Here is a 22,318-nt window from a genome sequence, read left to right as displayed (position 1 = left end):
CTCGCTTTGTCTATGTCAAATAAACAAATTCTAAAAAAAAAAAAAAAAAAGTTGTTTTTTTTTTTTAAGTCATCTCTACACCCAACACGGGGCTCGAACCCACAACCCCGAGATCGAGAGTCGCACGCTCCACCGACCGAGCCAGCCAGGCGCCCCGTGTGTCTGTCTGTCTCCATGTGTTCTTTGTCTCTGCATGTGGTGGCTGTTGCCCTATATGGGATGTTGTGGTGAATGTGGCTCATTCTCTGTGGGTGGGCTGGTCCCTGTATGTACGAGTGTGTGTGTCCCTCAGAATCCTAATGAGAAAACACCTGCCCCCACATTCCTGGCGCAGGGGAGAGAGGGGGAAGTGTGCACGAGGTGGGATCCCCAAGTCACAGCGCTCTTTCTCAGAGTAGTTGTGTTCTTTATTGTTATTGCTGTTCACAGTAGGAGTGTCACTGCTGAGGACATTTTCTGAGGGGAGGCTCAGCCAAACCTGATCGGACCAGGGGCCAGGGAGGGGGACAGTGGCCCCCTGAGACAGGGACTCTGGAGCCCGAGGCCTGGGTCTTCCACCTGAGATCCCTGAATGAGAGGGGGCAGAGAAGAGGCAGGCTGGACCCTTGAAGACCCAAGTTTTCTCCCCACTCCTCCCAGGAGGGCTTCTGCCCATTCCCTGCCCTCCCCACCACAGAGAAACTGAGTCAGGACAGGCTCAGCTGGGTGAGAAAGGGCTTACCCTTCCTGAGTTGGGCCTTGGTGGGGGCCCAGGGACACCCCACATCTGCCACATAACTTCTTGGGCTGGACACTTTTCCTGGGCACGAGCCAGCAGCTGGAGCAGCGGGTGCCATATTTCTTGTACCTGGGGTGGGGGTGCGAGAAACCAACATCAGAATGCAGCAGGGGTCCAGAAACTACCACTCTCTGGGTAGTTCCACTTTCCACAAGGGTGAGTGTTTCCCCTCCAAGAACCCCACACTGGCTAAGCATCCAAACTCCTTCCATCCTGAGGACCTGATACCACAGGCATTGCAGAGAGGGGTCCCATCTTCAGCATCTCTCCAGAGTGGGGTCCTTTGGGTCCTACAGGAAGCACAGCACCGGGGCCCTGAGGGGGCAGAGGTCAAAGGGTAAGGGGCAGAGGCCAAGAGTCTGGGCTCAGGAGGCCTGTGCAGGTGGGGCATTTTGTTAGAATCTCTACGAAGGCCCCACCTGGCTCTGGGCCAGCCCTGGGTATTACCAGATCTAAGACAGAGGGAAAGCCAGGAAGGGAGACAGATGGCAAAGCTAAGCAGAGGAGGAAACCGGGGGTGGGGGTGACTCAGCCTGAGTGGAGGGAGGTGCACCATGACTCCTTCTGGATGGGTCTAAATGGGGAAGCAGGATGGGAAGAAAGACAGAGAGGATGGGAAACTGCCCCCCCCCCATATTTATAGCTCTTAAGTCACCAGGACTCACCGAGGGCCTCGCCGCCTCCTGAGTTGGCCTCAGGACCCCTGCCAGGGCCTGTAGAGGGGCCCCGAGAGCGGCTACTGCAGGCCAGGCTGGGGAGTAGACAGGAGTTAGCACTGGGGGGTCTGTACCTTGTCCCAGGCAGCGGCCCCTCAGTGATGATTTACTATCGGGATTTGAAGCATCCCCCAAGGAGGCATCTGATGTCTGAAAGGCCTGGCCTTGTCCCTCATCAGTAATAATAATGAGTATTATGTGAAGAGGTAGGAAGTCTGGGGCCAGCCTGCCAGTTTGAGATCCCATTTCTCCTGAGTCCTCACTGCGTGACTCCGGACAAGCGATCGCATCCTCTGCATCTCAGTTTCCAAATCTGCAAAATGGGCTTCACAAGGCTTCAGGGAGCCCATATACATCAAGGGCTACCTGTTACCTCTCATGGTTGTTGTTCCTGACAGGTGGTGGTCATGATCATTACTGGGAAAAACAACAGTTAGCAACCACCCTCAGTAGGGTCAGGCCCATCTCATAAACAGGACCTATGCTCGGACCAGGACGTTGCTGGGTCACGGCGCCAGCCTGAGGTCTCGCTCAGAGGCTGGGCCATTTGTAACGAAGGGCTGGTGTGGGGCGCCTGCGAGCAGATGCCGAGAGGCCCCTGCCCCCACCATTATTACTATAACTTGCAAAAGGGCGCCCTCCTCTGGGCCAGCCCCTACCTGTAGCTGGGTATGATCTGTAGGCTGGAATCCGGCTTTATCTGAAACTTCAGGGTCACCCCCTCGAACCGGGGGTCCACTTTCTCAGCGCCCGGGTGGGGCTTTGACTGCTTCCGGGGCCTCCTCTGGGGTAGGGCTGAGGGAGCTGGGGGAGCCTCCAGGGGCCCTGAGCTGCAGCATGGCTGGCTGATTGGGGTCAGCATGTTCTTGGCATCCCTTGCCAGAGGCGAGGGTCCCAGAGTCTCCAAGGCCTTCAGCTCCCAGCAGGGCCCCAGGGCTTGGGTGTCCCGGGCAGGGGGCTGAACCAGCCCTTCTGCTGTTTCTTGGAGGAAACGCAGGGCAGTGACTGAGTCCTGGCTTGCAGGCCAGAAGGACCTGGGGACAAGGGACAGTGTGGTCACCCCCTTCCCTGGGCAGCACCAATGTAGTCCTCAGAGACATGGGGGAATTGCGTGGCCTCTGACCCCCATATAACCCCCACATGACCCCAAGTATCCCTCGGGACCAGAACTTCTTTTTAAGTGCCAGTAACTAACATGGTGACCTCTGGATAACCCCCAGGAACCAGAGGTCATGACCCTTTGACCACTGGATCAAGTTGGGGGAAGGGGCCGCTCCTGAACGCACCTGCCATTGGGTCTGGGGCATCCTGGGGTCCTTGGTGCCTGCTGAGCAGGGGGCGCCCGGGGCGGCTTAGGGTCCAGACACGGCGGCGCCAGGAGCTCTTGCAGCTTCGAGAAGTCTGGGACGGGTTCGGCCTCCATCACGCCCCGGCCCAGCCCCACTTCCCTAATCGCGCCCGGCCCCGCCCACCCTGAGCCCACTCGATGAGCCCCACCTGAGTGGAGCAGGACGCGCCTGGTGGGGGCGCTTCTGGCAGAGGCTGCGAGGAGCCCCACCTGGGCGGGGCGGGGCGAGCGCGGCGGGGCGCCTCTGGCAGGCAGCGCTGGGCGCCCGGGGCCAAGCCCCCCCACGCCCCCAGGCCGGCCTCGGTCCCACTCTGGCAGCTCCGCTCGGGTGGCCTTCACAGCCCTCCAGGCCAGCCGGGATCCCCCCAAATCCCTCCGCGGCCGGGGGGGCGGGGCCTTGGCACGCGGGTGCACGTGGGCTCGGGCTCCCGGGCTCTCCAGGAAGGCAGCTTCCGGGCCTCTGCCTCAGCCGTCCCGCGACCCCAGCGCTGCCGTGGGAGGGGGGAGTTGGGGGTCCAGAAGGTGCGGCTACAGACCCCAGGGCCTGCCCTCCCCGCCCCTCCCCAGGAGCCTCAAGACACTGGAGGTCTGTGAGACAGTTTTATTGTTGTTCCAGTCAGATTCCACCCTATCCACACACTGATTCTCCTGAGTTTCGGGGAGGCCACCCCAGCAGGGCTGGGTCCCCCTCGGCCTCCCAAACCAGAGCCTGGACATGGGATCTCTCTGAGGCAGGGGCTCTGGCCTTCTGGTTGCTTCCAACATCTCTCTCGGGCCTGTCCATGCTCTGGGCTGGGCTGGCAACTTGGCTATTCCTGCAGTCCCGGCCGCCGGGCCGCGGGTGCCCGGGCTGTCAGTGGGGCTTGGGGACATGGCCGTCCACGTAGAAGTTCCTGGTGATCTTTGGCAGCGTGAATTCGGCCCCTTCCAGCTCAGGAGTCAGCACGATTTGGCAGCCCAGCCGGGAGTTCTCCTGAAGAAGCGGGGCCATGTCCAGCATGTCGTCCTCCCTGCAGCAAGGAGAAGAGCAGTCACCCGGGGGCAAGCTGTCCAGCTGGCGGGGGCCCCACAGGGCGGGGACGAGGCACCTCTCAGGCCGGCGTGGGGCAGCGCCATGGCCAGCAGCTGCAGGGCCGAGTCGGGCTGGGGCTGCCCGGCGCGGCCCACACGGGCCTCTGCACAGCGGGGAAGGGCCGCCCCCGCTCACCTCTCCACAGGAGGAGGCAGAAGGTCCAGGTGGTCCTCGCTCACGTACACGTGGCAGGTAGAGCACGCCAGGGAAGCTTCACAGGCCCCTGGGGGCAACAAGTGAGGACGTGCCAGTGAGGGGCACGGTCAGGTGGGCACCATGCGGTCAAGGACATAAGGGGGAAGAGGCCCTTTGTTTCCCCGCGCGCCCCTCGTCCGTCCTTCCCGGGCCCGCACAGAGCGCACCCTCCGCCCCGTCATCCACTCGGCTAGCTGCTCCCGAGCTGCGTGTAAGTTTTGCAAAGGGACGTCCAGGGTGTCCCATCTCCCAAGGACCACCCCCCCAGCAGGCTGTGGACCAGACTGCGTACACGGAACCATGAATGAGCGTGGACTTGACTTCAGTGTGGCTGAGGGGGAAAAAGGCAGGGTCCCTGCAGCCTGTAAGCCCTTGCGGGGACCCTGTCACTGTGCTGGGCAAATGGGTTTCCCTCTCCCTCTTGCTCCCGAAGATGGGACCTGCTTCCTCAACACTCAGTGTGGCAGGGGAAGAGACCAGAAAATAAGGGTTGAAAGATACAGAAGCTGGGGTTTCCTGCTTTTCCCCCGGACACATTCCCACCCTTTGGACTGATCACTGAGAACTGCACTTTGGGGATAATGTCCCTCCTGGTCTAAAACCTTCCAAAGCCTTTTCGCAGCCAGAATAAAACCAAACTCTTCCACTCAATTTTTGAGATCCTCCCGACCCCTCACTCACTCATTTCAGCCACACTGCCCCCCCCCCCCCCGCCAACTCCAACGCACCAAGCTCGTCCCCAGCACGTGGCCTCTGCACTCGTTGCACCCCCGCCCTGGAATGTTCTTCTCTCCACTCTTTTACCAACAGAACTCATCTGTTTTCCAGTTCCCCCATCTCCTGTTTCTTATCCTCTCCCCGCACCACCCCCCACCCCTGCCTGGCCTTGGGGACTCTAATTTCTGCACAGCATTTACCACAGTCTCAGGTTACCACCTGAATCTCTGGGTGTACCTATGCTCCATCAACCTGGCCTCCGTCTTTGTACTTGGCACTGAGCCTGGCATATGGATGCTCAAGAGACATGTGTTTTAAGTGAATGGGACAGACTTCTCTCTGTCTTCCACACGTGTTGGATAATGAGGATGTAGCTGCAAAGCAGCCTCCTGACCTGGGAGAACCTCCCAGGGGAACCTGGTGACTTTGCCCACACTCCCCGTCTCCTGGGGATAAAATGTCTGGACCCTGAAGCTCCAGGCAGTCCCCAAGGAATCTCTTCCTCAGTCCTGTTTCCCACCTCATTAGCACCCTCATCCCATGAGATAGAGATTATTGAATACGATAGTCCCAGCTAGGCACTGCATACTAACCAGGTGCCAGGCATTCAGCACTACGTCCAAGATCTGTTTAATCCTCCAGAGCAACCCAATGAGACAGTAACTAAATTATCCCCTTTTATACATGAGGCATCAGAGGCCCAGAGAGGTAAAGTACCTTGCTCAGAGTCATAGAGCTGGTAAGAGGCAAAATATGAACACAGGCCACTTGCCTCTAAAACTCATGTTCCAATCTCTGTCCTGGACTCCTGGTGACTGGATTCCAGAACAGAACTTGAGGTAGGCCTGCCATGACCAGCCCCCCAACATCCCTACCCCCGATAATGATTAAATCAGGCTCTGTATTATATTCACCCAACAAATAACCCTGTACATTTTTTTTTCAGACTGCCCTTTCCAGCTGCTCATGATATAATTACATGTTTATTCCTGGGATTATGGTCCCTATTAAGTTGAAATTGATGTGAAATGATAGGGGCCTTGTCTGTTTTGTACATTGCTGCCTGGCAAACAAGGTGTTCAATATACAGAGAAGAGCAGCACAGATTAGTGGCTAAAATAAGCTGGCTTTGAATCTAGTTTTGCCACTTACTTGACCCTGGATCATGTCAACTTAACCTGGGGCTGCTTCCTCACCTATAAAATGAGATAACAATCTTCCCTATCACATAACCTTATCAGGAAGATTCAATCAGTCAGTAGGTATTTAATGCGCTTAAAATAATGTCTGCTATGATTATCTTTTATTCAGCAAATACTGATTTAATACCCGTTACATCTAAACACCATGACAGGCAACCGATAAGTAGCACCAGGGTTTCTGATCTCATTCTGAAGACAGATGACAAAAAGGAAACAAGACACTGAGAAGTGTTAGGAGGACAATAAAGCACACTGAGGTGACAGTGACCAGGGGTGCGGGTTTTAGCTGGGCTGAGGGGAGGAGACTGTCAGAAAGATGACATTTACGTTGAGACCTGAAGGATTAATCTGGTGGGAAAGTACTTCAGTCGTCTGGAGCAGCAAATGCAAAAGCCCCGAGGCAGGAATGGACTTGGCTTTTTGTTTGAGGAACAGCAGGAAAGCCAGTGTGTCTAGATTAGAGAGAGGAAGGAGGGAGAGAATACAAGCTCCTGGAGGGCAGGAATTTTAATGACCTCTAATAAATGCTCAATAAATAACTGCTGAGTGAACGACGGTTTAGAGCTGGTCAGGGTTTGAGACATTGGTGAGGAGTCTGGATTTTAGCCATGTTTGATGGGAAGCCACGGGAGGGTGAAGTAACGGAGGAGAACCGTATCTGATTTGCAGGGTTTTTAAAACAATGAATAAGGACCTCCCCAATTCCCAGTGTGGGGTTCCCACCTTCCAGGTCCACTCCATGGCGCTGGGCCAGGTAAAGAACATTGTCCCCCACTCTGCCGCTCACCGGAATCCGTTGGCCTGACCGGTCTACGAACACCACGTTCACCCTGGGGACAGACGGGGGTGCAGATACCAAACTTGATGGTGGGCGCGGTGGCCAGGTCACGTCTAGGGTTAGGGGGCCTAGACGTCCAGGGGAATAGGATGAGGTAGAAGGGGGACACAGAGATGAGGCTGCAGGGCAAGGTGGGGACCGGAGGAACCTCGTGGGATAAAGAATGGGGGACTTAGGGGCGCCTGGGTGGCTCAGTCGTTAAGCGTCTGCCTTCGGCTCAGGTCATGATCTCAGGGTCCTGGGATCAAGCCCCGCATCAGGCTCCCTGCTCAGCGGGAAGCCTGCTTCTCCCTCTCCCACTCCCCCTGCTTGTGTTCCCTCTTTCGCTGTGTCTCTGTCAAATAAATAAAATCTTAAAAAAAAAAAAAAAAGAATGGGGGACTTAGCCCCCTACACTCACACGTCCCCGGGCCGCTCGGGGCCGCCAGCTTCTTCTTCCCCCGCCGGGCGCGAGCCTGGAAAACACGGTTGGGTGAGCGGCCGCGGCGCGCCTTGCGGGCGTCTGGCGGGTTAACGCTGTCCCCCAAAGCGCCCCAGGTACCTGTTGCTCGGAATCTTCTGGCTGTCACTGGCGCCGCCGCCTCCCCCGACCCCCGAGAGGCCCCAGGCCGGCTCCACCAGGCTCCACCAGCCGCCCGCAGCAGAAACCCAGCACTCACACCTCCCCGGGCCACGGAGGCCGCCATGACAGGCATCACGTGACCCGGGCCTGGGCATGCCCAGTGGCAGCCACGCGACCAAAGGGCCCGTAATTGCCCGAATATGAGCTCTGCCGTTTGAGTGGGGAGCGTGCGAGGAAGGACTCCAGGGACTGCCAGAGCGTGAGGGGCCATGCCCCACAGGTGTGGGGATGGCCCGTTTGAGCTCGTCCCTGAGCAGAGCTGACGCCCGCTCTGCCACCACCTCGGCCTGGGCCTAGGCACCAAAGATCTTTCACCCACACGAAAGACCTGCGGGGCCATCCCCGACTACCCACCCAGGCCCACTGTTTGTCCCAAGAACCAGCCAGCTCTGCTTTCTTTAAAACCATTTACTTACAAACTTTAATTCAGCAAAGGAAGGTCTGTGAGAGAGGACTGGGGAGACGACACCCCCCTGGAGTGGATGTGGACCCCCCAGAGTCAGGGGAGGGAAGCTGGTGGCCCAGCCGGCCAGGGGGAGGGCCCAGGATCTCCTCAGGCCGATAGGTCCTGCTGGTGGGCAGGGGCAGAGCTTATCTGCATGAAGTTGCTGGACTGGGCACTGGGCCAACAGGAGGCCAGCTCCAGGTGATCTAGCCTGGGGATGGAGAGGTGGAGCTCATCTTCAACATGGGGGCGGGCGGGGGCAGACAGCAGAGGCTGTGAGATGCACAATAACCGGACTCCCACAGACTGACAGCAGGACTGGTTTAAGCTGGCAGAGAAAACCCGTCTCTGCACATACGCCTGGGTAGGAGGGATGATGGGGTTGGTTTGCCAAGACCAAGGCTTTGGCCTTCTACTGTCCTCAGAGTGGGGACCCTGGGTAGAGGGGCCCAATCCCCAGGCCAGAGCCATTTGGTCCTGAGTCAAGCTTCCAGAGCTCGGCATCTAAGAGGCTCTGACCGCAGGGCCTGGGACCCGGCTTTAAGGCATCAGAAGGCGAGGGAACTGTGGCAGGGGGCTGCGGACCCCCAGCTGGAATACAGGCCAGAGTGGGCAGGCAGGGGCAGGACACAGCCATGCCTGCAGCAGACATGAGAGAAAGAGGGCTGAGCCGTTTCAAACCGAAAAGAGTGGAATGAAGGCCCAGACATGCTGGACCTTGAAGGAATCAGAGCTGGGGGTCGTCCTGGATTGTTTAAAAAATAATACAAATTAGAAAAGGAAACAAAAGTCAATTGTCAAAGTTAAAAAAGGGGGACAGTCTCTGATCCTCACGGGAGGTCAGGGGAACCTCCAAGGCACTCGAAAGGCCAAGATACAGGAGTGACTAGGCAGGAGAGGACTCCCAGAGAGACACAGACACAGGCGGATACAGGGGAGGGGACAGAGAGCAGGCCAGGGCCCCTCTCTCTTAAGGCTGTAGAGTTTCCATGCCGGGAGCAGGCCAGAGGTGCATAGTGGCCCCCAGACTCCCCCACACTCCTTGGGTTCCGGCTGGTTGGTCAACAAAGTCTTTCAGAGATTTTTCTATTACTGAAAGGGGGGAAAAAAACACAAACAGAACACCAGAAAACCCAAAAGCGATTTGGTGCAGGCCCTTGAGCATCTCTGGCACTGGACCCTTAGAAAATCCGCTTGCGCTTCAGGTAGGAATCTGCGTAGTGGCCCCCAAGGCCCTGGGAGTGCTGGCCCACATAGCTGCCTTCGGGGCTGGGCTCGGGTGAGGGCAGCAGGTGGGCAAAGCTGCGTTTCTGGCCACCCAGTGGGGTCTAGAGACAGAGGGGAGGGGGTGACAAGTCAGAGGCCATCCAGGGGCCACTGCTCCCCAACCTGGCGTGTCCCCGCTGCCCTCCCTCCCCACCCACCCCCCGTACCTTCAGCAGGTGGCTGTGGCCATTTGGCCCAGGGCCAAGGCCCAGGAGCCCTTCTCCGGAGCCCAGTGGAGAGGAGCCGACGGCCTGGGAGACATGGGAGAGAGATGAAATGGGAGAGGAAGCGGCCCCCAGGGCAAAGGCAAGGGGTTTCAGGCTTGAACCCTGCCTCTGCCACTCATCAGCTAGGAGACTGGGGGGACTTCTTTTTTCTGAGCCTGTTGCCTCATCTGTCAACTGGGGCTAATCTCACCCACACCGCAGGCTACTGGGGAGGGAGTGAAAGGTGGCCAGGAAGGCTGGGCAACATTAGGTGTAAGACACAGGTGTGGGGATGGCCCGTTTGAGCTCGTCCCTGAGCAGAGCTGACCCCCGCTCTGCCACCACCTCGGCCTGGGCCTAGGCACCAAAGATCGCAGGGGCTCCTGCATCCTGGCTGTCCCTGGGGAACTGTCCGCAGCTGGGGAAGCTCCTCACCTTGTTAAGGTGGCTCTGCTTGAGGCCAGCCTGCAGGCCACTGGTGAAGTAGGAAGTGGGAGAGCCCGAATAGAAGTGGGAGAGGGGCCCCCCGCCGCCCCCGCCACTCCGTTCTCCGAAACCACTTGGCGGGGGGGACATCTGCAGAGAGGGGGGCGGGCCGAGTGAGACAGATTATTGAAGAATCCAACCCATTCTGTAGATCCTCCCAAATGCCCCCTCCCCCCCAGCTTTGGCCAATGGGACAGCAGCATGACGCTGAAGACAAGAGGTGCCTGGCCTCCCTGCTTCCTCTTGGGAACCCCGGGACCACCACCACATGTGGGCCAGCCTCACAGGGTGACCTGCTGGAGAACGAGCTCCAGGGGCAGCAGATAAATCATCCCAGCTGAGTCCCCTTCCCCCGCCTAGTAACTGCCAGGTATGTGACTAAAACCAGTGCAGACTGCTCAGCCCCAGCTGTGCTGCCAGGAAACCACCTGCTGAGCTCCCCGAAGACTGGTGAGAAATCAAGTATCTGCTGTTCTGAGCGACCAAGTGGTGGGGCCGCTTGTTATGCAGCAAAAGCTAACAGATACGCCCAGGAGATGAGATGGACGGGGCAGCTCTTACTTTGTGTCGGCTGGGTCTGTGAGGCCCTAGCGCCGGCTCCCGTGGGTGGGAGAAGAGCCGCCGAGGTCCCACATCCTGAAGGGAAGGGAGAGAAGCATGTTGGGTGGGAGTCTGCACCAGCTTCACCCCTGGCTGAGTTCCACGGCACAGATGTCCCGGGGAAGTCTGGCCCCCTCCAGCAGAGGGCACACCCGACTGTGTGCGGGCGACTTCCAACTGCAGGCTGGGCAGCTGGGATGAGATGGAGTGTGCGCCCCACGGCAGAGAGGGGTTCCACACCAGCCCCAGAGGCGGCTGCTGTGAAGGCGTGTGGCCCCTGTGGGGCCAGGTGTTCACAGTGTTTCGAGGCCACTGGGCATCTGCATTGTGTGAGCCCTTTTATACGTTAGCGTTGACATTTATTTCAGTTGTTAACTTTTTTAAAACCTGGTGTGGGCCAGGGGCGCCTGGGTGGCTCAGTCGTTAGGAGTCTGCTTTCCGCTCAGGTCATGGTCCCAGGGTCCTGAGATCGAGCCCCACATCGGGCTCCCCGCTCAGCAGGAAGCCTGCTTCTCCCTCTCCCACTCCCCCTGCTTGTGTTCCCTCTCTCGCTGTCACTCTGTCAAATAAACAAAATCTTAAAAATAAATATATAAATAAGCAAACCTGGTGTGTGCCAAACATAACACAGGGGGGCCTGCGGGTGGCCGGGCTGCAACATCTGACCCCGGGGGAGGCTGGGATCACAGAAGGAACAGCTCTCCAGGGACAGGGACAGGGACAAGAGTCAGAGAAGGGAGTGAAGGACAGAAAGACCAACAGGACACCGAGCCTTGTCTTTAAGAGGCCAAAGCCCAGCCTAACGCCTCTTGGGAGAGAAAGACAGACGGGAAGCAGGTCTGATGTGCAGAGACAAGCAGACATGAGACAGGGCGAGGACTGTGTCTGGCACCTTCCCCGCGATCTCCCTAGCGCTCGCCTGGCCCTCGGTATTACAGAAATAACGCTCCGGAGAATGACTCGCTCTGGGGGGACAAAGGGCCACAGTGGCAGCCCTCGGGAGGCTGAGCGCACGGCAGCTAGGTACTCACCGAGGGGTAGTCGAAACCACAGCTGTCAGGCAGCCCTGGTTCCGGAGGCAGGCGGGCGCTGGCGAGAGGGCTGAGCAGGCGGGACTTGAGCTGGAAGGCTTTGCTGCTGCCGCCTCCACCACCACCTCCAGGGGCTGGGGGGTTAGGCAGGTGGCCCTCAGCCGGGCGGCGGCTTCTCCCTGTGCCTCCCCAGCCCCGAGCCTCCTTACCCGCCAGGTTGCTGGCCGGGAGTAGGCTGTGTAGGTTCAGGTAGGGATTCAGGGGGATCCGGAAGTCCTTTGGGGGTTCCCCCAGCAGCGAGACCTGTGGTGGGAGGGCTGGATTCGTGAGGGCCCCTGGCAGGCGGGCTCTTGCAGGTCAGGAGGCCGGATCGGTACTGGGTACAGGGCAGAGCCTTACCCCAGGGGGTGCTGGCAGAGGTCCACTGTCTTTCTGGAGGCTCCTAAGGCCGGTGCCTCGGAGTCCCACTGGGGCAGGGGGTGGAGTGAGCTGGGCTGCTGGGGGACCCAGGCCTATGGCTTCCCGGTCACCCCCAGAGGGGCCAAGCAGTGGCGGCAGAAGAGGCGGTGGCTTCCCTCGCCGGGGCGGCAGCTCCGGGGGCAGGGCCCCCCCTGCAGGGAGAAGATGATGTTGGCGCCCAACCCCACAGGACCCGTCTTCCCGGGGCCCTGAGCCTCCACTTGGACCCGGACCAGCAGGTATGTGGTGGGCACTGTGCAGAGCCCTCTAAGCACATCACCTCCCAGGATGCTCCCAGCCACCCTGGGAGGTGAGGGCCCAATTGACAGATGGGGCCACTGAGACCCAGAGAAATGAGATCATGTGTCCATGCCTAGTAAGGAAAGGGGCTCAGAAAGGGGAAGTGGGAACGGGGTCCAGAAAGACGAGGGGGCGCAGGGTCTGTGTTACCTGCAGACAGCTCCCCGAGGAGGGGGTTGGCCGGCTGGGCCCCAGGCTGAAGGGTGCCCAGGGGAGAGTCTCCCAGGATCCCGGGCTTCTGGAGACAGAGCACAATCAGCTGGAGATGGGCCAGTGTGGCCCGGACAGCAGACAGGGGTCACCACACCCAGCACACCCGGATTCCAGGCCCCAGCCCGTCATGGGCAGACACGCACAGTGTCCCCCAGTGTCTGCAACATCCCAGCCGTCACCCATCTGGCCACCCAGTGGTGACAGAGGGCCTCCTGCATACCAGGCCCTGGAGAGACCCCGGGGACATGCACCATATGCTCGGCGTGTCAGGGCCCGTCACCCACACTGCTAACCATGGTCAGACACACATAAGATGACAGTCCTTCCCAGGCACACTGTCCCACACCCGGTCCCCCTGTTGGAAGCACAGCGTCCAACACAGTGCCCCAGCCACATGGAGCCAGTCACTTTTAGCCACGCAAGCCCCTGATTCCATCAGTGACGGTCAGATGCACCCACGTCGCTGACTTGGCCCTAGTGAACCAAACCGGGTGGATTAGTGGCGTGTGTGTGTGCGTGTGCGTGTGCGTATCTTGGTCTGCCCGGGTCTCCGTGTACACGCGATGAGAAGGCGGGAGCGAGCCACCAGCAAGCTACTCCCCTGTGAAGCCCGGACTTCCTCTCCCAGACTGAGTCACTGCCTGAGTCCTGAGCACCTGCCACGGACACGACCACATGTCCCGTCACCCTGCCGATGGCAAGCCACTGGCAGGTGCGAGGGGGTGTGAAATGGACCGACGAGGGGCAGGGGCGTGCGTGTGCGCGCGGAGGGCCCGGGGCCGCGCAGTTACCTTCTGACTCTGGGTCTGCAGGGCGAGCTGCAGCAGCGCCGTGGATAGGGCGGGCCCGCTGAGCAGCGGCATGGCCGGAGGTGCACCCAGGAGGCCTGGGGGAGACCGGGAAGTGAGCAGCGGACCCTGGATGGAAGCGCCCGCCCCAATTAAGCACAACCCCGGGCCTGAAGCTCCCAGAAAACAACTGATGTCCCCAAAACAAGGGCCCAGGAGGGGAGTCTGCCCCAGGGAGGGACAGCCCTTTCCACTACCCTGCCTCACTGCAGGTGGCTCTGCTCCAACCCCCCCCCTTGAGGGGCTCGGGGCACCAGCTCCCTCTGGTGACTGCCGCTCTCATCCCAGCCCCTGCTCACGGGCTCGAGTCACTCAGAGCTCAGATGGGAAAAAAGCCTGGGGAGGCGCTGGGTTCCGAGAGTGCTGGGGACCCCGGCCACCACTCTCCAGGCCCCACCTTACCCTGCTTGCCCCCTGCACTGCCGTGGAGCAGGGGGTGCAACAGCAGCTGGAGGGAGGCGGAGGGCCCCAGGTTGTTGAGCAGCTGCAGGATGTTGGGCTCGGGCAGGAGTCCTTTGCCCCGATTGAGGGCCTGTAGAGAGAAATGGAAGAGCGGCTTAGAGCCCCACCTGGCCTCCGGGATGCGGGCTCACCCGTCCCTCTCATCCCAAGTCCAGCCGACACCCTGACTTTTTAAGAGAGGAGGGCCTGGCCCCTGGTTCCCCCACCCCCACCCCCAGGGGTACACTTCCCAGGCAGGCACTCACCGTGGCCTGGGCAGCGATGAGCGCGGCCAGCATGCTGCGGCCAGGGGGCCCTGGGGCACAGAAGGAGACGCGCAAGTGGCTGCCCCCCAGCGCCAGGCCGTCCGCCCGCTGCTGCGCTTCTTCTGCCATTTCCGCCGTCTCGTACTCCAACACAGCGAAGCCCTTCAGCTGCCCATCCTGGCCATATGCCAGCTGGGGGGGGGGTAGACGTGAGCACCCAAGTGGCAGTGGCAGCCCTCATGTGAAGTGACAACCAGCGACCAGATTGGGATCCCGATCATGACCGTGAATTCCCCAGAGGGTGTGGGTTTTTGGCCCTACGCTCTTCTAAGCCCTGTTCCTGCATTAGCTCATTGAATCTTCTCAGTGGCCCCAGGAGGCTGCATCCTACCCATTTTTCAGAGCAGATAGCTGAGGTTCAGAAAGGTCAACATGCCCAAGGTCACACAGCGTGTAGGAGCGCAAAGCTGGGGTCCACCTCGCATGGGTCAAGTCCCCTGGGGCTCAGGCCAGCGCTACTTTGGGACTCTGATGGGGACTGCCCAGCACACGAAGGTGCAGGAAGGACACAGCCTGGGGGTGAGACATGTGGCCTCCAAGCTTGGGTTCAAGACCGGATGTGCCAGTTGGGAGGGAGGTCACACAACCAGTGAGGCCCCCCCCGCCCTGCCTCCCCTGACAGCAGCCCATTGGTACTTTAGGCCCACAGCCTCTTTTCCAGACCCTGGGGCCAGATGTGTCTCAGGACTGAGACTTTTTTGGAAGAAAGGGAGGATGCTGCACATGCTATATATCGTGTGTCCGTTCCCCCACTGGGGTCTGGAGCTCCCGCACATCAGACGCCCAGATCTCTGCAGCAAGACACAAATGGCCCCATCAGGTCAGGTCGGGTCAGGCTCTGCTACCATGCGAGCCTGCCACCCACTCAGGGAACGAACCTCCTTGGTTTTCAGGGCATCGTGGGTGCTGTCCCAGGGCAGACAGATCCCGGGCGAGCACCCGGCCGGACCATGCCTGCCCACGGGCTGGGCGCCACAGGGGCTGTTTCACCACTTTGCAGAGCCAGGCACGGGCAGCACTCCCACTCTGCAGGGGAGGAAACGGGCTCCGAGAAGGGCAGTCCCTTGCCCGGGCCATGGAGCTGGAGCTGGGAGCGGACAAGGCCACACTGCTGCCCTTCAAGAAACCAGCCACCTGTGTGTGGCTATGGCTGTTTCGGGAACCAGTGATGCTCCTCCCGGTCCCCAGTGACGCACAGTGTGGTATGGAACCAAGACAATGTCCATCCACAGAGGACAGCGGAGTCCACGAAATGGAATACGGCGTGGCCCCAACAGCAATGAAAAAGCTCTCGTGTCTGAGCATGAAAATATGCCCAAGACCGAAGGGAAGAACCAAACCGAAGCAGGCACGGCAATATCTGGCTCAGGAAAAGGGGAACGCAAAGACATACACACACATCTGTTTGAAATGCGTAACGAAATCTCGCCGAAGAAGACACCACCACAACCTGGTCTGAGCAGGGACTGCAGGGAAAGGCACCGGCGGGGGGGGGGAGCCTTCACCACTGACCTTTCTGCACTTGCTGAATTTCCAAACAGGACTGGACTGCCCATTCACAAAAATAAATAAAATGGAAAAGGCTTCTTAAAACACCCAAGGTCTCATGACATCTGCTTTATTAGCGTCTACAGCATTGAGATGCTAGGGAAACCGGCGTGTGACTAACTGGCAAAGCGTGCCAGAGCGGGCTGCTAGGGCATTCCCCTGATGGTCTCATCTTGGTGATGTTGAAAATGATGCTCCCCACCAGGACGGCCAGTTCCCAGCTTGGCATCCAGCCTTCTTGGAAGGTGAGGGTGCCCGCTTAAGAGTGGGGGGCCCCGGGGTCAGCTGACGGACCTCGACTCCCAGCCCATCTTACTGGCAGGCTGGTGTGGGCACATCACTGCACGTGCCCAGCCCTGGGCCTTGTTTTCCTCATCTGTAAAGTGGGGCCAGCACACAAACTCACCTCAAACGGTGGTTGTGGGGATTTAAGGAGATGCTCCCCAGGGGCAAGGAAGGGTGGTACTCTAGATGTGCACCTGCTCTGAGTGCCCAGGTAGGGTGGCTCCAGCTGTCAGCCCACCTCTACTGAGCACTTCACCTTCACCTCTGTCCAAGGCCCAGATGCACATCTTCTAATATGTGCCATCTTACAGAGGAAGAGAGAGAGGGGTCAAAGTGCAACCAAGGCTTCACGGCTCCTAAGGAGGGAGATTAAGGCTCAAACCTCAACGTGCCTGACTCCTGAGCCCGGCCTCCATTCAACCAGGACACCCGCTGTAAGTGGAAGCATGTACAAGTAGCCATTCACAATAACCCAATCACAAAGCACTGCTAGCCCCATTTCCAGATGGGAAAACTGAGGCTCGGAGCGAGAACTTAGTTGGTCATAGCTCTGCTGTCCCATCTTCATAAGAGAGGACATGGCTGCCAAGCTAAGTCATCTGTCTCCTGAGCCCCCCACCCAGGGCCTAGCACAGGGCAGGTAGGCAACAGAAGGCAGCAGTGTGACCAAATGCAAAGTGAGCAAGGAGCGGGCTTCCTAAGACTCCATTTACACAAGGGAAGCGGGACTCACCCACGGCCACTGGGGTCAGGGCCCGTACACCAGCTCCATCAGGCTGGCCTGGGGCTTGGAGCCAGGCTGCAGCGTTCCCATCCCAGCCCTGCCACACCCTGGCTGTAGAGCCCTGGGTAGGGCACTTGAACTTGTGCCACCTGAAAATGGGGTGTTACCTGCCTCTCTGGGCTGTTCTAGGATGAAGGGATTCTAAGTAATGTGCCCAGTGGGTGCTGAAGGAATATCTATGCTGGGGGTCTGTGGGTAAGGCTATCTGGGGGCTAAGGAGTGGGCCTGGCTTGTTCTCACGCCACTGTGCCTGTCACAGGGCCCGGCAGGCACACAGATGTGCATTACACATGTGACTCGGATGAACCAGAGACTGTTTTGCCAACCCAAAGTGTGAGTGTTGAATCCTTTTATGGAGGAGGAAAACCAAGACTCAGAGAGTGAGTGACTTGCCCAGAGACACAGAGCCGGGCTGGAATCCAGCCAAGCCCAACTTCCTGACCTCCAGGCTCAAATGGACTGTGGGCTTCTCTGGACAGCCTCCTCAAAGCCAGGCCTAGGAGCCAGGAGGCCACTCGGCAAACGTCTGATGAACACGGAAATGGGAGCGAGAGGTGAGCAAGCCTCGCACCAAGCTTTCACAAAGGCGGCCTCACCTGCGTTTTATAGGAGGCCCAAGGCCACCAAGGTTAAGCAAGTTGCTAAAGGGTGCACTGGGATCTGAGGCCCAGCCATCTGGCTCCGAGCTGGGCTGTCACCCACTACACCACGTGGCCTTTATAACAAGAACCCCATTCAAAGTGGCACCGCTGCTGCTTTACTAAAAAGGGACCCAGGAGATTAGAAAAGGCAGGTGACGCCAAAGGGCCCCTCTGAGGCGCTCTGGCCCCCCGCCCACCCCCAGGCCCCGGCACCAGGCCCAGGGCTCACCTGGCAGAAGGTGGGCGTGTGGGCCGCCGCCAGTGCCCGGCGCAGGGCGTCCCCGTCGCTGAAGCCAGGGGGCAGCTGGTCGACACAGAGGCAGCGCGAATGCAGCAGCTCGGGCGTCAGCTGCCCGGCATCTGTCCAGTGCACGTAGAGGGTGCGCGGGCCCAGCGGCTTGCCCAGCAGGTCCGACTTGGCGCGGGCGGCCGAGTCCTTCTTCATGTACTCCGCAAAGCCGTAGCCCTTGGAGTGGCCGGTGCGCTCGCTGTAGACCAGAAAGCAGCGCTCCAGGCTGCCGAAGGGCCGCACCAGCTCCTCGAACTGCTGCTGGGTGAAGCTGGGGGGCAGGTTGGCCACACAGAGCAGGGCGTCCGTGGGCTGCAGCTGCACGGACAGCTCGCGCTCCCGCAGGTGGCTCTGGTGGAAGGCGCGGATGGCAGCCTCGGCCTGCTCCCCGTTCAGCAGGGTCACGAAGGCTGCAGCGGGAGGGGGCGCGGGCTCAGGGGGCGACCCCGAGGGGCACCCCCTTCACCCCACGGCCGCCCCCCCACCTCTCTCTACACCTTGCGTGACCTCAGAATACCCAAAAACCAGGATGTGTCAGGGACCAGCCGAGGGAATGGCTGGCAGCCTGGAGTTCCTGCTGCAGGGGTCTCCTTCCTCCCCGAGCCCTGCTTCCTGCTCTGGTCCCCGCTCCTCACCCACACAGCAGGGCTCACCTATTGTGTGCCTGGCTGGGTCCTACACGCGACTAACTCGGGTGACGCACGGCCGTGGTTAAGCACGTGATTGCTGGGGCCTGGGGCTTCGATTCCAGCCCCTGAATGGCTCTGGGGTCTCAGTTTCTTCATGGGAAATGAGAATAACTTACTCCTGACAACCCCCATTTGGCCAGCAAGGAAACAGGTCCAGAGCAGTGCCCCCTGCCCCAGTGGAGGAGCCTGGACTTGAACCCAGGCAGGCAAGCCCCAGTGCCCTGCTCTGCACCCCTCCTTCACCACCTTTCCAGGCCACCAACACCTCTCATATCCAGTCCCGCTGCCACTCCTCGTTTGCTCTCCACGCAGCAGCGACAAGGAGCCTTTCAAAAGGATAATCAGATGGTGCCCTGTCCTTGTCTAGGGGTTTCTCATTACAGGGGCCAGTGGATCTTGTGTGGCCTGGCCCACTGGCCTTGCTGACCTCCTCGCCCATCTCCTGCTGCTACTTCCTGAACTGTGCCAGGCCCACTCCGCCCCGGGGCTTTGCGCCTGCTTCTCCCTGAGCGTGGAACCCTGACCTCCACGCTGCCTCGCCTGGTTAACCCCCACCCACCCTTCAATCTGCCTGCAAACATCACTTCCCCCACAAAGCCTAGCCTGACTTCTCCTGTTGCAGATCCCAGCTCTGTGCTCTTACAGGGCTCTGAAGCTTCTGGTTTTGTGTGTGTTCATGTACACAAACCTCCATGCTTGCAGCTGTCTGAATAACACCCTTCTCCGCAGACTAGACTATCTGTTAACTTGGTTAACAGTTATGTACCTGGTACCCAGCACACCCCATTCAGTAAACATTGTTGGAAGACTGTATGAATGAGTGTGTCAGTTAAGCTCTGGATTATTAATGCCTAGCACACAGGCATGCTAGGTGCTCAGTAAATACTTGATTTGTTGCCCCTGCCAATATTTACTAAGCACCTATTAGGTGCCAGGCACCCACAGCTTTTTAGGATTTTAACATGCTTGGCCTCATGGCTAACCCAAGCAGGTCATGCCCAATTTGCTGGTGAGAAAACTGAGGCTCTGGAGGGTAAATCACTTACCTGTGGCCACAGAGTAAGGCCAGACCAGGACTTGAACCCAGGACTTGAATCCATTTGCCTCCAGGGCCCAAGAACTTAACAACTATGCTAGCCTGCCACACAGGGGTTACTGGTCCTCAGCTTCTTCTCACCCATCTTACAGATTGCAAAAAAAGGCCCTGGAAGGTTTAATACCAGCACTATGCCTGGCAGGCGTAGACACCCACAGAGAGCTTCCCATGCGGGGAGTGGGAGTGCCAAGGCTGACAAGACCCCTCCCTGTTCTCAGGGAGCCAGCCATCCAGTGCAGGAGGCAGGTGAGTGAGAGAGCGACAAGAGCCCAGTGTGACAGTGCTATGATGGGTAGGGCGTTTGGGGCACTATGCGAGCTGCCTGATGCCACCCGGATAGCACTGTGGACAGCTAAGAGCACCGGCAGAGGGAACAACCTGGAACCTGATGGGTGCCCGAGGGGATGGTGAGGCTGGGGCACATCCCCGCAAGGTGGTGGCAGGAGGAGCCTCCGAGAATTTTGAAGAGAGAGAACAATGAAGGTTAGGACTGGATTTGATCAGATTTGCAACTGGATCAGAGTTGGCTACTGGTGGGGAGGGCAAGCCGGACCATGAAATCACAGAGGCAGACAGACCAGAGTGAGGCTGCCTTTTTGGCAAAGATGGAGGGGGCATGGATCAGATGGAAGTTGAGGGAATGGAGGGGTGCCAATTGTTCTGGAGGACTTGAAGGAGAAGACCAGACAGGTCTGGGCGACTGGCTGGCTGGGGGGAATGGCGTGGGGAAGGGGGGAGCCCAATGCCTAGGTATCTGGCTGGGGAGCCCAGGGGAGGAACACCAAGGCTGCCTGACAATGGGACCCAGGATGAGAGACAGAGTGGGACAACAGTCTGTCCTGCACGGCCTAGGGGACAAGGTTGGGCCCGAAGTTCAGGACAGGAAACACTGGGTGTGGACCCTCCCAGTTTCAGGGACTGTCACCTCCTGCCACTAGCCCAACCCACAGCCCCACAAACCTGTCCCTTTGTATTTGTCCACAAAACAGTACTTGAGCTCATAGTCGCTGAGCAGGTCGTGCACTTCCTGCGGAGACAGAAGCCAAAGGATATGAAGTCACCAGGGGCTGAAGGGAGCGACCCAGTGCCACCTCCACGTGGACCAGCTATGAAGGCAGATCAAATAGCATCCCCATCTTACAAATGAAGAAACATGCAGAGCTGGGATTTAGAGCCAGAGCCTAGCTGCAGACTCCAAGCTTTGAACTAACACAACACACCCTAAGACTCGGATGGGTCTGCGTTCAAGTCCCAGCTCTGCCCTTAAGGAAATAACTTCAACTCATCTGAACCTCAGGTACAAGTCTGACTCTCTCCAACATCCCAACAAACGGGGCATTAACCCATTTTGTAGATGAAGAAACTGAGGCTCAGAGAGGCAAAGGAACATGTCCAAGGTCATGCAGCTGGTCAGGGCAGTAGAGGGAATGCCACGCAGGGGGTACCTGACTGGGGACCCTGTGTACTGAAAAGCCCACAGTGCATGGCTTCACGTGCCTCCCAATTCCCTCCTGTTGACAGGGCTGGTCTTCTGGTAAGCCAGCTTTGCGGGCAAACTCTGGGGCCTGCTACTGCCAGACACACTGCGCACCTTGAAGGAGATAGAGTGTTCCCAGCTGAGAGATGGTAGGCACTAGGAGAGCCAGCTCTAGGAAAAAACCAGACCATACTTAGTGGCACCTGCCCCAGGTCTGTCCCCAAGTCTGCCCCTCCCCACACTCTGAGACCCCACCAGCCATGTGCCTACTCGTGGGCAGGGAGTCAGTGGCAGATGTGCAGGTGGGTCATAGAGCAGAGATTTCTCAGCAGCAGGGAGAAAGAACCCATCTCACTGTGGCAGGGCAGGGCAGACTAGATGCAATCTCCTTGGGTCCAAAGAGCACTGGGAAGCCCTGCCCCATGTAGGCCCCAAAAGAAGGGCACCCCTGGCCAGATCAGTCAAGGGAGGGGGCACAGAACAGTGGGGGAGGTCTGCAGGTCTGTGAGCTGGGGGCACTAGACTCCATTTTTCCAAATTAATCCAGAGGCTTTTGGAGAAGAAAAACCCCAGGAGCTACTACAACTTCCGGACCTCTCAGAGGAGTCGGTAAACGCGTGCTATGGAAAGGCATACTCTACTCAACCCTGAAACTTCTGGATACAAGGTTCCGCCGCCCCACGGTAGAGGGGGTGGGGAAAAACACAATCAGAGCAGGGAGCAACCGACATCCCTACTTCCACAGTCCCAATATAGCAGCCCATTCACAATCCCCCAACAAGGCCAAAGTTGCCCGCCCCCTTCCAGTTAGTTCCCCGCCCCCTTCAATCACTTGGTTTCGTCCAAACCTGTGGTCGCCCCTAGCAACGTCCTCCCTCAGTCCAAAGTTGGTTTTTCCCTCCATCACTGCCCACCCCCCCCCCCACATCTTGCTCTTGGTTTCTCCCGATCCCGCACTGATCCCGCGCTTGGACTCTCCCGCCGACGCCCCCCAGCGCAGGCCAGCGTTGGTGTCGCCCGGTTCCCCCCGCGCACGCGCACGGTGGTATTTCCCGCCACGCTCCCCCCCCCCATACCTGGTTGGTCACGTCCCCCGGGAGGCCCCGGATCAGTATCTTGCGGCGGTTACGGAACTGGCGCTCGCTATGTTCTAGGCGTTTCCGGATCTCCTCTGGATCTAGCGGCGGCAGTTCTTCTTCGGGCGCCCGGCGCTCCGCGGCATCATCAGCTTCAACCTCGGCCCCAGCCTCCGGGCTCAGCGGGGGCCGGTGAGTAACGGACACGTCGGCCGCCATCTTGGGAAACCCGGCGCCTTCTGGGACCAGCGAGCCTGGGCGGAGCGGCATAGAGCGGCAACGAGGGCGCGCCCGCCGATTGGCCAGGAGAAGCCCCACCTCCTT

At 59.1% G+C, this 22,318-nt stretch overlaps 3 protein-coding genes across 5 annotated transcripts; all 3 read right to left on the bottom strand.

The window, feature by feature from the left end:
• Positions 1-385: 385 nt before the first annotated feature.
• Positions 386-2,917, bottom strand: ZGLP1 (zinc finger GATA like protein 1). Its single transcript, XM_036119602.2, has 6 exons — positions 2,781-2,917; positions 2,154-2,528; positions 1,444-1,529; positions 1,000-1,093; positions 722-847; positions 386-567 (listed from the first exon to the last, which is right to left on the bottom strand). Exons 1-6 carry the CDS (start codon positions 2,915-2,917, stop codon positions 438-440), a joined length of 948 nt encoding a protein of 315 aa, XP_035975495.1. The 3' UTR covers positions 386-437.
• Positions 2,918-3,429: 512 nt separating this feature from the next.
• FDX2 (ferredoxin 2) lies at positions 3,430-7,828 on the bottom strand. 2 transcript variants are annotated; one of them, XM_036119603.2, is made up of 5 exons: positions 7,408-7,828; positions 7,267-7,321; positions 6,752-6,858; positions 4,050-4,137; positions 3,430-3,852 (listed from the first exon to the last, which is right to left on the bottom strand). In XM_036119603.2, the coding sequence occupies exons 1-5, from the start codon at positions 7,826-7,828 to the stop codon at positions 3,696-3,698; spliced, it is 828 nt and encodes a 275-aa protein (XP_035975496.1). In that variant the 3' UTR covers positions 3,430-3,695. The 2 variants fall into 2 exon arrangements, with proteins under 2 accessions (XP_035975496.1, XP_035975497.1); XM_036119604.2 differs by lacking the exons at positions 3,430-3,852; positions 4,050-4,137 and adding an exon at positions 4,902-6,480.
• A 53-nt stretch (positions 7,829-7,881) lies between these two features.
• On the bottom strand, positions 7,882-22,239 carry RAVER1 (ribonucleoprotein, PTB binding 1). Of its 2 annotated transcripts, XM_036119598.2 has the most exons (14): positions 21,995-22,239; positions 20,402-20,468; positions 17,597-18,066; positions 14,050-14,241; positions 13,745-13,874; positions 13,286-13,380; positions 12,432-12,519; positions 11,922-12,133; positions 11,732-11,825; positions 11,523-11,656; positions 10,453-10,527; positions 9,841-9,981; positions 9,367-9,450; positions 7,882-9,261 (listed from the first exon to the last, which is right to left on the bottom strand). In XM_036119598.2, the coding sequence occupies exons 1-14, from the start codon at positions 22,211-22,213 to the stop codon at positions 9,115-9,117; spliced, it is 2,148 nt and encodes a 715-aa protein (XP_035975491.2). In that variant the 5' UTR covers positions 22,214-22,239; the 3' UTR covers positions 7,882-9,114. The 2 variants fall into 2 exon arrangements, with proteins under 2 accessions (XP_035975491.2, XP_035975492.2); XM_036119599.2 differs by having other exon boundaries at positions 11,523-11,825.
• Between the last annotated feature and the right edge of the window lie 79 nt (positions 22,240-22,318).

This window comes from Halichoerus grypus, chromosome 1 (genome assembly GCF_964656455.1).
Source record: "Halichoerus grypus chromosome 1, mHalGry1.hap1.1, whole genome shotgun sequence".
Classification (NCBI taxonomy): domain Eukaryota; kingdom Metazoa; phylum Chordata; class Mammalia; order Carnivora; family Phocidae; genus Halichoerus; species Halichoerus grypus.
This window is presented reverse-complemented; position numbering and strand designations above follow the sequence as displayed.

Excerpts from the sequence above, each read along its gene's own strand:
- FDX2 (XM_036119603.2), bottom strand. The coding sequence starts at position 7,828 with ATGGCCCCGCAGGTCTTTCGTGTGGGTGAAAGATCTTTGGTGCCTAGG. Across the intron at positions 6,859-7,266 it reads CCCGAGCGGCCCGGGGACGT|GGTGAACGTGGTGTTCGTAG; the intron begins GTGAGTGTAGGG and ends GTCTGTCCCCAG. Across the intron at positions 3,853-4,049 it reads CTGCCTCCTCCTGTGGAGAG|GGAGGACGACATGCTGGACA; the intron begins GTGAGCGGGGGC and ends TCCTTGCTGCAG.
- ZGLP1 (XM_036119602.2), bottom strand. The coding sequence starts at position 2,917 with ATGGAGGCCGAACCCGTCCCAGACTTCTCGAAGCTGCAAGAGCTCCTG. Across the intron at positions 2,529-2,780 it reads TGCCCCAGACCCAATGGCAG|GTCCTTCTGGCCTGCAAGCC; the intron begins GTGCGTTCAGGA and ends CCTTGTCCCCAG. Across the intron at positions 1,094-1,443 it reads AGGAGGCGGCGAGGCCCTCG|GGCCCCGGTGCTGTGCTTCC; the intron begins GTGAGTCCTGGT and ends CTGCCCCCTCAG.
- RAVER1 (XM_036119599.2), bottom strand. The coding sequence starts at position 22,213 with ATGGCGGCCGACGTGTCCGTTACTCACCGGCCCCCGCTGAGCCCGGAG. Across the intron at positions 11,826-11,921 it reads CTCTGCCAGCACCCCCTGGG|GTCTCGCTGCTGGGGGAACC; the intron begins GTAAGGCTCTGC and ends CTCCCACCACAG. Across the intron at positions 10,528-11,522 it reads GTGGTTTCGACTACCCCTCG|GATGTGGGACCTCGGCGGCT; the intron begins GTGAGTACCTAG and ends CCTTCCCTTCAG.